Source organism: Pseudonaja textilis, chromosome 6 (assembly GCF_049901715.1).
Source record: "Pseudonaja textilis isolate UNSWEBS1 chromosome 6, rPseTex1.2, whole genome shotgun sequence".
In the NCBI taxonomy this organism is placed as follows: domain Eukaryota; kingdom Metazoa; phylum Chordata; class Lepidosauria; order Squamata; family Elapidae; genus Pseudonaja; species Pseudonaja textilis.
Genome location: NC_141995.1, coordinates 47,591,625 through 47,604,980, shown reverse-complemented (window position 1 = coordinate 47,604,980; position 13,356 = coordinate 47,591,625). Strand labels below are relative to the sequence as shown.

The window sequence follows — 13,356 nt, the reverse complement described above, 5'->3', positions numbered from 1 at the left end:
CTGGGGGCGCTCCGTGATGACGTCGTCGGAGATTCCTTTCCCCTCCCCTCCTCCAACGAGGAACCCCCGGAGAGGGAGAGGCCCCGCCCCTAAGAGGCGGGGCTTCCTCCCGCTGGAAGGGCTCCCGTCACGCGCCTCGGGGAGGCGGGGCCCAGGGTTGGGCCTGCGGAGGAAGAGCCCCGCCCCCTTCCCGCGCTCCGCCATGGAGAAGCTGATGCGGGCCTTCGAGGCGCTGCGTTCCTTCCAGCAGCAGCAGCTGCTGCCGCCGGCGCCGCCGCCGCCGCCGCCGCCACCGGCTACACAGCCCAGCCCCGCTGCCGGCCCTGCGCCCGAGGAGCCGCCCGCCCGCCCGTGAGTGGGGAGCCCCCAGATGCCCCCGGGGCCTGACCAGGGGAGGGGAGGGCAGCAAGTCGGGGGTGTCCCGGGAAGAGCCCCCCGGGCCAGAGGCAGGCCCGGGGCCCCGCCTGTCCTTCCCCCACCCCAGGCAGGGCTAATCCTGTAGAAGGGAGGGCTTAGATCCCCCCAGCTGCCCCCCAGAAGGAGGGGGCTCAGACCTGGGAGCCCCCGGCAAGGCTAATCCCCAAGGAGGGGGCTCAGATCCCCCCAGCTGCCCCCCAGGAAGAGGGGGCTCAGGCCTGGCTACCCTCCCCACCAGCAGTGCTAATCCCCTAGAAGGGCTGCTCAGACCTGCCTGCCCCCCACAGGGCTATTCCCCAAGGAGAGGGGGCTCAGATCCCCCAAGCTGCCCCCCAGAAGTAGGGTACTCAGACCACACTTGCTGCCCCCAGGTAGGGCTAATCCCCTAGGAGGAGAGCTCGGAGCCCCCTGATTGCCCCCCCGGCAGGATTACTTCCATAGGGGGGGGCTCACATACACACCCCGGCTGCCTCCTTCCCACCAGCCAGGGCTAATTCCCTAGGAGGAGGGTGCTCAGACCTGGCTGCCCCCGCCAATGCAGGGCTAATCCCCAAGGAGGGGTCTCAGACCCTTCCAGCTGCCTCCCCCCACAAGGAAGGTGCTCAGACCTCCCCCAGGCTGCCCCCCCACAGGGCTAATCCCCTAAGGGGGGGGGCTCAGACTCCAGTCTCCCACAGGTCATTTCCCCTTGAGTTGGAGGTTGGATATGCCTCCAAGACCTGCTTGTCTGTCCCAAGCTGTGAGCTCCTTGATATGAGAAGAGTAATGATTGACAGTCTGACCCAAGGAAGGGCTTCTTTGTGTGCATCCACATCGTGGCTAGTTCAGGAGATGACGGTTATTGACAAGCTGGCTATCCCGCAAAATGTATTCCCCCTTAATCGGCTGGTAGATTTAAAGGCCACAGCAATGGATAAGTGTAGGTTGATTTCTAAGCTAAATCCAATTTTAGGCAACTGTTTTAAGAAAGGATTAAAGTCTCTGATTATTTCAAATTTTCCATAATGTCCTGTTTCATTCCCCCTGCTCCTCCTCCCTCTCCCACTCCTCCTCTACCCTCTTCCCATCTTCTTCTATATGTATATAAAAGTGAAATACCACTCACACATCATCACAAAATCTCCAGAACCGTGAAGCCTACAAACTTGACATTTGGCAGGTTTGCTCCTCTTGGCTTCTAGGGGCTCACTAAGAAAGGATTTTTCGAAGTGACCATTAGAGCATTAGTATTTCCTATATTATTATTATTAACACGCTGTGATGCTAAGGAGTTCTACTCCCCCTCCCCACCTGAAAAAAGAAATCTCTTCCAAATGCAAAACACAAGCAGAGGAGAGGAGTTTCAGTTTCACAGCACCAAGCAGCTTTAGTACCGAACAGTTGAGCTAAGCCACACCCAGGCTCCTTGCTGTCTCCTTGCTCACACAGCAAATACTGCTTCAGTTTCCAAGCAGCCCTCAACTCTCTCACCCACTGACAGGACACTAGCCAGATAAATACCGATGGATGCTGGTAGGCAGAGGTAGAATTCCCCCCCGCCCCCTTATTTTCCTCTCCAAAAAACTAAGCCCGACCACATAGTTTCGTAGCGAAGCATAAATATCCAGCTAGTTGATTTATATGTGCAATGTTTGCATATTGGCAGCCACAGACTGATACACTTTCTTCCATTTCTGAGCAGGCTGGAGCAAGTCCAAAGTTTCATTCCTCCTCCAGGCAGTTGCCAAAAGCAAGCTGACTGAGCCAAAGCAGTGGGTTTATGGCTAGAGAACAAGAACACAAGATGCAGGCCTAATTTAATGGTTGTGCCTTTCATTTTAGAAAGAAGGAGCTGTCCACGTCCAAGAAAGATCGGGTGAATCATTGCCTAACAATATGTGAAAACATCGTGGCTCCGAGTTTAAGGTAATCGAGCCTTCCCTGAACTCCGTTACTTAAAACTGGGGGGCGGGGGTGTGTTTTTAAAAAAATGGATATACGGTACAGGTAGTCCTTGTCTTACAAGAGTTCGTTTAGTGACCATTCGAAGTCATGACGGCCCTAAAAAATGGGACCTGTGACTGTTTTTCGCAGTTACGACCTTCACAGCATCCATTTTTCACACGCATGACCGATTTATCTCTGTGGTCACATGATTTACATGCGGATGCTGTTATGGTTAGCCGGCAGCAGGTGCAGACAGCTGAGGAGAGCGAGGACTCAGATGAGGGGCCAGGACCATTAGGGAGTGGACTGCTGCCTTCAGAGATTGTGGGGGCTGGCAGCAGCAACAAGGAGGTTCCCAAGAAGTCTGTGCCAAGTGTGCATGAAGGGAAGAGCGACGCCGGCTGGGCAGTCAGAGGAAGAGCCAGGCCTATCCCCTCTGCATCCTAGGAAGCACAGGAAGGAATGGAGAAGGCAACAACTTGGTTTATGGGAGAGGAAGCGGCCATGATCCCCCTCATTAGTTGCAGCTGGGGAGAATAGTATATAAGAGAGCTGGTTAAAACACAGCGTTGCCAGAAGCAAAGCGTGTTTTATTCTGGGCTGAAGTTATCTTGGTTGGTGTCCTTCCAACAGACTATGCCTTGTTATCTCCTTGAATTTGGTAATTACTTATCCTGTTCCATTGTGGAAATTCCTTCACTCTAGTTTGTTTTGGGTTTTTATTTCACCTCTATCTGCTCATTAAGTTCGGACTGTATTGCTTTCTTTTGAAGACTATTTTTGAATAAGTTTTATCTCCAACTGAGAATTATTGGACAGTGGGGCCAAGTTGGAGGCATTAAAGGACGTTTATTTACGTTTTGGATTTTGTTACCTTTGTGTTATACTCTGGGTCATCACAATTAGGTACCTGACAGGAATATCGGAGAAAGAGGCAGCATGCATTAAAAGGAAAAGTTTGATGCATGCCGTTTCTCATTTTCTAAACCAAGGGTGGAAGATCTGCTCGATGGCTTCCCATTCAGCAGAGAATTCTCTTGAGTTGGGAGGTCTAGCAACGTCAGGCAGGGGACATGTTCTCCCCGAAAGCCTCATGGGACTGTAAAAGGGCTTTTTTTGAGCTGCTTGTGATTAACGTTACGTATCCCTCTCGTGGCTGTGGATATTCTGACCTAAGGCTTCCCAAAAGCACAAAGCCAACTACTCGTCCCCATAAACCCCCTTTTATTTAGGTTAAAAGGAATTCCTCTCCAGCAAAGTTCTGGCCAACAGTCTTTCATGAGATTTCACAACTACAGACCTTTATCAGCCCTGGAGAATGGCCAGGCCGATAGCTTCCAAACGCTACTTTGTAGCAGCAATTACTTGGCAAGAAGTCAGGAACAGATCTTCACCCTAATGAATTGAACTAATTGTCTCCCGCAAAACCCCACTCCCCTTTCACTCCTCTTTATTCCCTATGGGAGGGGCCATTCACTGCCCACCTGTGCCCTTACTCCCAAGTCGACTCTTGTTTCTTAACTGTTCCCTTCTTCTGGCAGCTCTGTGCATGCACACACTGGGAACAGGCTCCAGCTGTTCTTCTTCCCCACTGATCTCAGATTCCGAAGGCAGCTGATAACTTCCAGCTGGCCCCGGCCCCATCTCTGCCTCTGATGCAGAGCCCTCGTCAGAGCCTTCCCCAAATTCCAGAACTGGCCCACGTTCCTCCCCAACCACCTCATTGTCCAAGCCTGTCACCAGCTCCACTGGCAGGCCACAACAATGTTATCCAAACAGGAGATCCGTGCAGCTTGCTAGAACTGCAAAGCTCCCTTTTCCTTACGGCTCTAAACCAAACAAGACCATAGTTTGTTCTCCCCATTTTGCCATTGAAACTGTGTGAGCGAATGAGGTTGGGGTTTGTTTCCTAACTGGATGTGGGACCTGTGTTTCAGAAATTCTCCAGAGTTCCCAAAACTGCTGGGGATCGCCATGGAACTATTCCTCCTCTGTAGCGATGATGCAGAATCTGATGTCAGAATGGTCTCCGATGAATGTCTCAATAAAGTGATCAAAGTAAGTGGTATTTTTTTTAATGAGCTAGAAATAGGGATTGAATTCAGAAAAACAGACCTTGAGTGGCTGAAAAAACTGCTCTGGGATGGCTGAAAGTAGTTACTCTCTTGATATACCCTGTTTCCCCAAAAATATGACCTACCCTGAAAGAAAGACTTAGGTTGATTTTTACATATGTGCCCAATATAAGCCCTACCCCCCAAATAAGCCCTAATTAAGATCACACCTACTCCAGAGTGGAAGGGTAAAAATTAAGTTAGGGTGGGGATGTGGGGGTGGAGCTGCCCTACTACTTACCTTTGGACAGCTGAAGCCAGGCCTCGCACACCCCAACACCTGCCTGGCCGGCCCATTTCCTTTGGAGACGGCAAGGCTGGCAAGGCTTCCCTGAAGGCCTCTGGAGGCAATAACAAAGCTCTGAGTCGATCCAGACCTCTGTTATCGGCTGCAGAGGCCTTCAGGAAAGCCTTGCCGGCCACAGAAGAAGAAGTTCCTGAAGGCCTCTGACAGGGAAACGGAGCCCAGAGGCAACGCACACAAGTGAGGTTAGTCAGTGGATGACATCCCCTGAAAATAAGACCTGGCGCCTTTTTTGGTGGCAAAATATATATAAGACGGTCTTATTTTTGTGGGGAAGATGGTATATTATGACTTAGAAATATGCATTAAATTCAGAAAAACAGACCTTTGAGGGCTGAAAAAACTGATGTTATAACTTTGAACAGTCACTGAATGGTTGTAAATAGAGAACTACCTGTAATTCCCAGGCATGGAAGGTTTGAAGTTACATGTCTTAAAATGAAGTTGTGCTGAATTTCAAAACAATTAGAGGTTAGATTCATGGAAGTCTATTGCCAGGAGAGCTTTGCTAATAGGTCAAGGCTGGCTGAGGAATTCTGGGAGTTGAAGTCCACAAGTCTGAAGTTGCCAAGACATATACCCCTGACCTAGACATTCTTTCGGTCCTTTGTAGTAATTTACTAGCTCTATACCCGTGCTTCGCTAACGAAACTATGTGATCGGGCTTAGTTCTGGGGGAGGAAAATAAGGAGAAAAACATTCTGCCTATCAGCATCCATCGGTATTCATCTGGCTAGCATCCTGTCAGTGTGTGAGAGAGTTGAGGGCTGTTTGGAAATGGAAAAAGTATTTGCTGTGTGAGCAAGAAAGAGACAGCAAGGAGCCTAGGCGTGGCTTTGCTCAACTGTTCTGTGCTAAAGCTGCTTGGTGCTGTTGAAATTAAAACTGAAACTGAAAATCCTCTTCTCTGCTTGTGTTTTGCATTTCGAAGCGATTTCTTTTCAGGTGGGGAGGGGGAGTAGAACCCCTTAGTATCAAAGCGTGTTAATAGTAATAATATAGGAAATACTAATGCTTTGGTGGTCATTTGGAAAAATCCTTTCTTAGTACGTCCCTAGAAGCCAAGAGGAACATACATGCCAAATGTCAAGTTTGTAGGCTTTCCGGTTCTGGAGATTTTGTGATGATGCGTGAGGGGTCTTTCGCTTTTATGTATATATAGATTAGTGCTGTTGAATAAAAGTAGAGATAAGAAACACTAGATATCAGAATCCTCTCTACAGTTTGCTATTCAGGGGCTAAAGAACCATTATAATAAATAAATGTAATTTAGTCCATAATGTTGGAATAGTGCATGCATCGTTAATATGTACGCTTGATTCCATTCTAGGCGTTGATGGATTCTAGTCTTCCTAGGTTACAACTGGAACTCTACAAAGAGATTAAAAAAGTGAGTTCTTTCTGACACAACATTGTCTGTGTAGAGTTTTGTTTGCATGTATAAAAGTTTTCCACAGGAATTTGGGATCACAACTCGTTATCATGAGCCATGAACACTTTGTTTGAGGGGAGAGAATTGGGAGGCTAATGGGATGGCTGCAAAATGCAGGCTGGTAGACTGCTTGAGGAATGCCGGGAGTTGAACTCCGTACATCTTAACAGTGACGAAAAGTTGCGAAACGCTGCCTTAGAATGGCGGTTTTGAAACAGTTTGGTCTTAGGACCGGCTTACAATATTTGTCAAGATTTGCTGCATGAAAAATCAAAATTGAGAATTTCAAAAAAAATATTCATTTGCTGTCATAGAGGGACCCTTAATGTCGCTTTGAGAACTTGTGATGGTAGGGTACAAAACAAACACAGTAACAGAAAACAGGTGAAGCCCCTTTTATTCCTTCACTTTGCTTCCAAGCACTGAATATCCTTGATGGAAGACAAAACAACTCCCACACAAACAGTTACAAGAAGAAGAAAAAAAGCAACACAAACCAGGCAAGATAAGGGCTGGAGGACGTCCACAGATAAAAGAACACACAATGGGAAGGACACCAAACTTAGAGAGGAACCATAAGCTTTGTTTCCAAGCTTTGTTTCCAGCACTCGTCCGTACACATGTCTGTCCTCTTATCCAGTTGTCACAGCTGCAGCCCATGAAGAAGATCAAAGCCCTCTCCTCCTGAGTAGACCATGTTTCTCCCTTATCCTCTCCTCCCTGCATGCCCTAGGATGGAGAAGGGGTGGGCCTGGGTCCTCCTCTGACTGCCCAGCCGGGCTCTGCCCTTCCCCAGTTTCCCCCACAACCTCCGGAGCCACACTCCCACTCCCTGTCGGCTGTTCCTCCTCTCCCTCGGAGTCAGTCTCCACCAGGGGCACGACAGATCTCTAGATCTAGAGCAATGATGGCTAATCGTTTTGTCGTGGTGTGCTAAAAACACGCACGCCCCTCCATGCGCATGTGACCCCTCCCGCGCACCTCCCCCTGCACATGCGCACGCATCTCCCACATGTGCACCTCCCCCTCTGCACATGCGCAGCAGATACTCGACAATTGGCTAAGGGGGCGCGTGCACATGCACAATGAGTCTGTTCCAGGTGACAGCTCGCGTGCTGGCAGAAATGGCTCTGCGTGCCAGTTTCAGCACACGTGCCACAGGTTTGCCGTCACAGATCTAGAGTTTTCAAGAAGAATATTTGGGCGTTTGAAATCAGGCTGCATTGTTGCTTCCAGCTCCAGTAAAGTATTACTTCGCTATAGGTTTATTTTGCGTGAAGAAATTCTGTAAAAGTCAGCACAGGTTGCCCTACCTTGTCACTGACAGGTGAGTCTGTTGTCCATTGTGTTTTGCAGAACGGTGCTTCCCGGAGTTTGCGAGCTGCTCTATGGAGATTTGCTGAACTGGCACACCTGGTTAGACCTCAGAAATGCAGGTGGGATGGTCTCCTTGAGAGCAAGAAGCTGACTGGGGGGAGATTCTAGCCAAGCAGCTTTGAGGTCCTGTGGTTTGGGTTGTTACTCGTATGTTACTAGGAGTTGGACTGTCACCTGGCTGGCCGGCCTCCCATCTGCCTAGCCGACTGTTGCATGCTGTCACACAACTTGGCCTGGCATTTGATGCTAGTAATTTCCTCTACTACATTATCCTCCTTGCTGGGAAGATAGATCTCTGTATATTCCCTTTAATAGGTCTTAAGGCACTGGAAGCTAAAACATAAAAGAACAGTTGCTGGAATTGGGTAGGCCTTGTTTAATGCAATAAACAAGGAACCAGGGGAGACAGAATAGCAGTCATGGGTGGGATTCAAAAATCCCAGCAACCGGTTCTCTGCCCGGTTGTTGGGTGGGTGTGGCCATGGTGGCCGTGGCCTATCAGAACTTCCAGAGTTCGGAGGCTTCCCTCGGGCCTCCGGGAGAGCAAAAACAGCCTTTCCCCAGGTTTTGGAGGCCCTCCGGAAGCGGGAAAGAGTCCCGTTTCCGGACTTCCAGAATTTCCGCTTCTGCCCGTTTCTTCCCCTCCCAGAGCCTCTGCTCGGATCCTGCACTTAGCCTGTATCCAAAAATGGGCCGGATGGAGATTCCGGGGAGGGGAGGCGTAGGTAGGGCCAGCCGGTTGTTTCAACTACCGGTTGGGCGAAACCAGATGTAAATTTAACATCCGGTTCGCTTGAACCGGCTCAAACCAGCTGAATCCCACCCCTGATAGCAGTGTTCCCTTATCTAAAAGGCTGCCCCAAGGAACAGGGAGGTCTCAACATATTCTCCAAGGCCCCAGAAGGCAGCACAAGAAGCAACGGATGGGAACTAATCAAGGAGAGAAGCAACTCAGAACTAAAGAGAAATTTCCTGACAGTTACAACAATTGATCAGTGGAACAACTGGCCTCCAGAAGTTGAAAATGCTCCAACACTGGAAGTTTTTAAGAAGAGATTGGATAGCCATTTATCTGAAGTGGTGTAGGTTTTCCTGCCTTGAGCAGGGGGCTGGACTAGAAGACCTCCAAGGTCCCTTCCAACTCTTGTTACTCTGTTCTGTTAAGTTAGGCCTGGGGGCAGGTCACCCTTTCCGGTTTGCGTTTTCTCCTGGGCCTTTCCGGCCTATTTGGTGCCATGTACCAAGTCACAAACACGGACTTTCTTCCCTTTAAGTGGTCCTTGTTGCTGTCTCTTGGTGCAGGCCATATTTTGTGAACCTCCTGCCCTGCTTAACCCGGGTCAGCCGGCGGCCCGAAGAATCCGTGCAAGAGACCCTGGCGGCGGCGATGCCCAAAATCATGGCGGCTTTTGGCAACTTCGCCAACGACAGCGACATCAAAGTAAACATGGTTTTTTTTACACATTGAACGCCATGGGTGGGCTTAAAATCTTTTTAACAAGGGGTTCTCTGCCCAGTGGCTGAGCAGGTGTGGCCATGGTGGGTGTAGCCTAGTCGGTCTCCTGTATCACGGTGGGAGGGAGGCCCTTTTTGCCCTCCCCCAGGCTCCGGAGGCTTTCTGGAAGCCGGAAATGGGCCCATTTTTGGACTTCCTATTTCTTGCCCTCCCCGGACTCCCGAGGCTTTTCTCGAGCCTCCAGGAAGGTGAAAATGGCCTCAGGCTCCGGAGGCTCTCACGGCAAGCTGGAAACGGGCCCATTTCTGGACTTCCGGGAGGCCCGTTTTTCGCCCTCCCTGAGCCTCAACGCGCACCCTGCACTTACCTGCATCCATAACGGACCGTGTGGGGATTCCAGACTTTGGAAAAAGGAAACTTAGGTTGGCACAGAAACACTTCGACTGATTTTCTTTTCCCTTTAGGTTTTATTAAAAGCTTTCATAGGTAACCTTAACTCCAATTCTCCAACCATCCGTCGGACGGCGGCCGCGGCCACAGTGAGCATCTGCCAGCATTCACGAAGGACACAGTATTTTTACACTCGGTTGCTTCAAGTATTGCTAGGTAAGGTCTTAATTGATCATCCTGCTTTAGCTTTGCTGGATCTTTATTGTTCTCCCTCCCTCTCTCTCTCTCTCCCCCTCCGTCCTTCCTCTTTGTCCCTCCCTTCTCTCCCTCCCTCCCTTCTCCTTCCCTTTTCTATCTCTCCCCCTCACCCTCCCTCCCTTCTCTCCCTCCTTCCCTTCTGTTTCTCCCTTCTGTTTCTCCCTCTCTTCCTTCTCTCTTCCTTCTCTCTCCCCCTCCCTCCTTTCTCCCTCTCCCTCCCTCCTCTCTCCCCCTCTCTCTCTCCTTTCCCCCTCCCTCTCAGCCTCTCTCCTTCCTTTCTCTCTCTTTCCCTCCTTTCTCTCTCTCCTTCCTTTTCCCCCTCCCTCCCTCTCTCTCCCGCCCTTCCCTCTCCCCCTCTCCCTCTTTCAACTATACCCCCGCCCCATTCTTTGCATATATATTTCTAAAGAAATACCTGCCATAAAAGTGACTTTCTTGAGCCTTTTATGGGGTTGACAGGTGATAACTCTGAAAAAGAAGGAGCAAAGGCTAAGAAACAACAGAAGCCATATAAATATTGGTGACTTCAAACACGGAAGCCTGACATTTGCCTCACTTTAAACCGAATGTGTCAATTATTAACATTAGAAGACGTCCAAATGTCGCTTGTTGAGACACTTGATTCCACGGTGGGGGAAATTGTTCTTCGGCATGATTCTTTCGCTAAACTTTAACGTCTTCACCTCCGTTACTATAACCCAAGAGCCAGCTTGATGTGGTACTTAAGGCACCTGGCTAGCGATGGGGAAACTGGGAGTTCCAGTCCTGCCTTTGAGGCACCAGGCCCATTGGGTGTCCTTGATCCAGCCATTGACTCTTAGCCCTAGGAAAGAGGCAATGGTAAACTACTTTTGAGAAATCTGCAAGAAACGGGTTTGCCCGGGCAACTCCCAAGTTTCAGGATTGACTCAAAGTTACCCTCTATAACTTACCATAGAAATATGGAATCATCCCCTCTTTGGGGCATTTGGCAAATCTAGCTGGTGTAAAAATTCTAAATAAAGAGCTGCATTTGTGGGAAAACGATCTCTGCCTTGTTCAGAAAAAATGGTTCGCAGGTTGCAGCTGATTTTTTTTTTGCCAGTGAAAGGAGTTTCTACTTTCTTTTCTTTTGAGCACTCTTCCCCCCCACCCGCCCCCCCCCCGGGCCTTTAAAAACAAGACCAAAAAGTCAGCCAGTCAGGCAAGGTGCAGAAATATACTCTCTCGGACAAGCATATTTAAGCAACGGGGTGTGTCTTGTGTGCCCATTAATCAGTAAATCTTGGCAGGGGTGTGCACTGGGCAAAAACAAACCGACCAGCCAGATACCAGGGTTTTTAAAAACACACACACACACACACACACACACACACACACACAGAGGTGAAAGGAACTATCTCCCATCACCCACTGGCTCTTCCAGAATTCCCTGCTTCACTGGGCTCTCTGGATGGCTGGTGTGCTCTAAAGCAGTGGTCGCCAACCGGAAACTTTGGTTGTCCGCAGAGAAATGTCACCCCCAAAGCACTCCCCCCAAAGCAATTAATCCAGTCTGTGCGGGAACACAAGGCTGCGCTGCCTATGTGGCCCGCGGGAACCTTCCCCGCCCGCTCACTCCTTACCTGGCAAACTTGCCTGCTAAGTTGCTAAGTTTTCTTTTTTTTCCCTTACCATCAGCTGTTCTGCTGTGCCGGGAGATTTAGATTAGCTAGAAAGCAGGAAACCATTGGATTTCTTGCTTTCTAGCTAATCTTTAGATCTGCAACTCTGCTTTTAAGCAGAGCTGAACCTTCCTTAGGACTGAAGCAGTGCAGACTCAGGTAGCCGATGGCAGAAACACAGTTCTCTGAATGAATCAGTGATTCTGTGAGCAACTCAATCTCTTTGCCTGATTTTAGGTAAAAGTTGCTCTTTTTTTAATAAAAAAAAATCAATATTTACATACATGGTGTGTTGTGAGTTAATTTTGTGAGTTTATTTGCTAGCAAATTTTATGTGACAGACTCAGGTAGCTGATGGCAGAAAGATAGATCTCTGAGTGAACCTGTGATTCTGTGAGCAACTCAATCTACCTTCCTGCTTTGCCTGATTTTGGGTAAAAGTTGCTCTTTTTTATAAAAAAATTCAATATTTACATAAATATTTATAATATTTACATACAAGCCATGCCCAGCCATTCACATGACCACCAAGCCACACCCACAAATTAGGCCATGCCCACAGAACCGGTTGTTAAAAAATTTGAATCCCACCCCTGCCTCTGTGTTTGTGTGGGTGTGGGTGTGAAAGAGGGTGACAGGGAGGGTAAATCAGATCTCTTTCTCTCCCACCAACGTCAGCAAGCCACCGTCAGTCAAAATTCACATTAGTGGTCCCTGGGATTTAAAATTAGGGAGTTTGGTGGTCCGTGAGGTCCGTGAGGTCCAAAAGGTTGGCAACTCCTGCTCTGAAGCAGCTTTGCTGGGAGTTGAAGTCCACAAGTCTTAAAGTTGCCAAGGTTGGAGACTCCCACTCTAAAGGACCACTGTGGGCTGCAGCTACGTTCACAGGACTTGCGTATAGATATCTGCTGCTGAAAAGTGGGGTACCTGGGGACTGACAAGGGAGTTCCGCCAGGGACGGGCTACTACCGGTTTGTCCCAGTTCAAACGAACCGGTAATGCCGGCAATCAGTTGGCCCCAGCCATCTGCCTGTGCCCTAGTCCAGGGGTGGCTAACCTTTTTGGGCTCCTGTGCTGATAATTGCATGCACACTTGCGTGCCAGCACTCAGAAGGCAATGTGTGCGGGGCAGGGGGGGGCTGCGCATACGCGTGCAACACCCCCGTGCGTGCCACACATCTGCGCATGCACCAACGACACCCCCCCAGTGTGCCATGCGTCTCTACACATGCACGTGCATTTCCCATGCCCCCACACACACATGTGCGCCTGATACCCAACAATTAGCTGTCGAGTGGTGCACACAAGTGCAGCAGACCTGCTCTAGGGTAGGGCTCGTGTGCCAGCAGTAATGCCATCACGGCTCTAGCCTGTTCTACATTTCTGTGTTTTGCAACACAGCTGATTCGCACGACATAGCAAATTGCCGCGCAAATCAGCTGTTGTGCTCGCGGGGCTGCAGTAGAAGGTGAGTTTTAGAGCTGAAAAGGGGCGGGGGTGGGTGGGTTGCAGATGCTTTGCACGCATGCGAATCGCACGCTCACCAAACTGGTTGTTATACCGGTTGAATCCCATCACTGGAGTTCCCTGGATCCGGGGTAGGGGAGGTTAGCGGGCCTTGCGAGGGGCTGGAGAGCAGCCTTGGTTTTTTTTTTTCAGTTGTTCCAATCATCTTCACAGGGCTGTTGTGTCCCAAGGAAGAAGAGCATCCCAGTGTCTTGATTCTTGGGGTGCTGCTCACCTTGAGGTACCTGATCCCGTTGCTGCAGCAGGAGGTGAAGGACACCAGCCTGAAGGGCAGCTTTGGGGTGATCCAGAAAGAAACCGAGATTTCGCCTTCCTTGGATCAACTCATACAGGTATCGATTCGCTCAAGAGCCCCCCCACCGTGGCAGAGTGGTTAGAAGGTGGTATTGCAGGCTGACTCTGCTCACTGCCAGCAGTTCGATCCTGACTGTCTCAAGGTTGTCTCAGCCTTCCGTCCTTCCAAGATGGGTAAAACCCAGATAGTTGGGGGAGCAAGAGCTGACTCTATAAAC

General features: G+C 49.7%; 1 protein-coding gene across 3 annotated transcripts in view; it reads left to right on the top strand.

The window, feature by feature from the left end:
- Positions 1 to 136: 136 nt before the first annotated feature.
- HTT (huntingtin) overlaps positions 137 to 13,356 on the top strand; it is a 103,669-nt gene continuing 90,449 nt past the window's right edge. Inside the window, exons 1-8 of one of the 3 annotated variants that reach the window (XM_087936519.1) lie at positions 137 to 351; positions 2,239 to 2,322; positions 4,281 to 4,401; positions 6,092 to 6,151; positions 7,550 to 7,629; positions 8,873 to 9,011; positions 9,491 to 9,632; positions 12,998 to 13,176. In XM_087936519.1, coding sequence (XP_087792645.1) covers positions 203 to 351; positions 2,239 to 2,322; positions 4,281 to 4,401; positions 6,092 to 6,151; positions 7,550 to 7,629; positions 8,873 to 9,011; positions 9,491 to 9,632; positions 12,998 to 13,176 — 954 coding nt within the window. In that variant the 5' untranslated portion in view covers positions 137 to 202. The remainder of the gene's footprint in view (positions 352 to 2,238; positions 2,323 to 4,280; positions 4,402 to 6,091; positions 6,152 to 7,549; positions 7,630 to 8,872; positions 9,012 to 9,490; positions 9,633 to 12,997; positions 13,177 to 13,356) is intronic. The other 2 variants (XR_015744160.1, XM_087936518.1) reach the window with 2 other exon arrangements.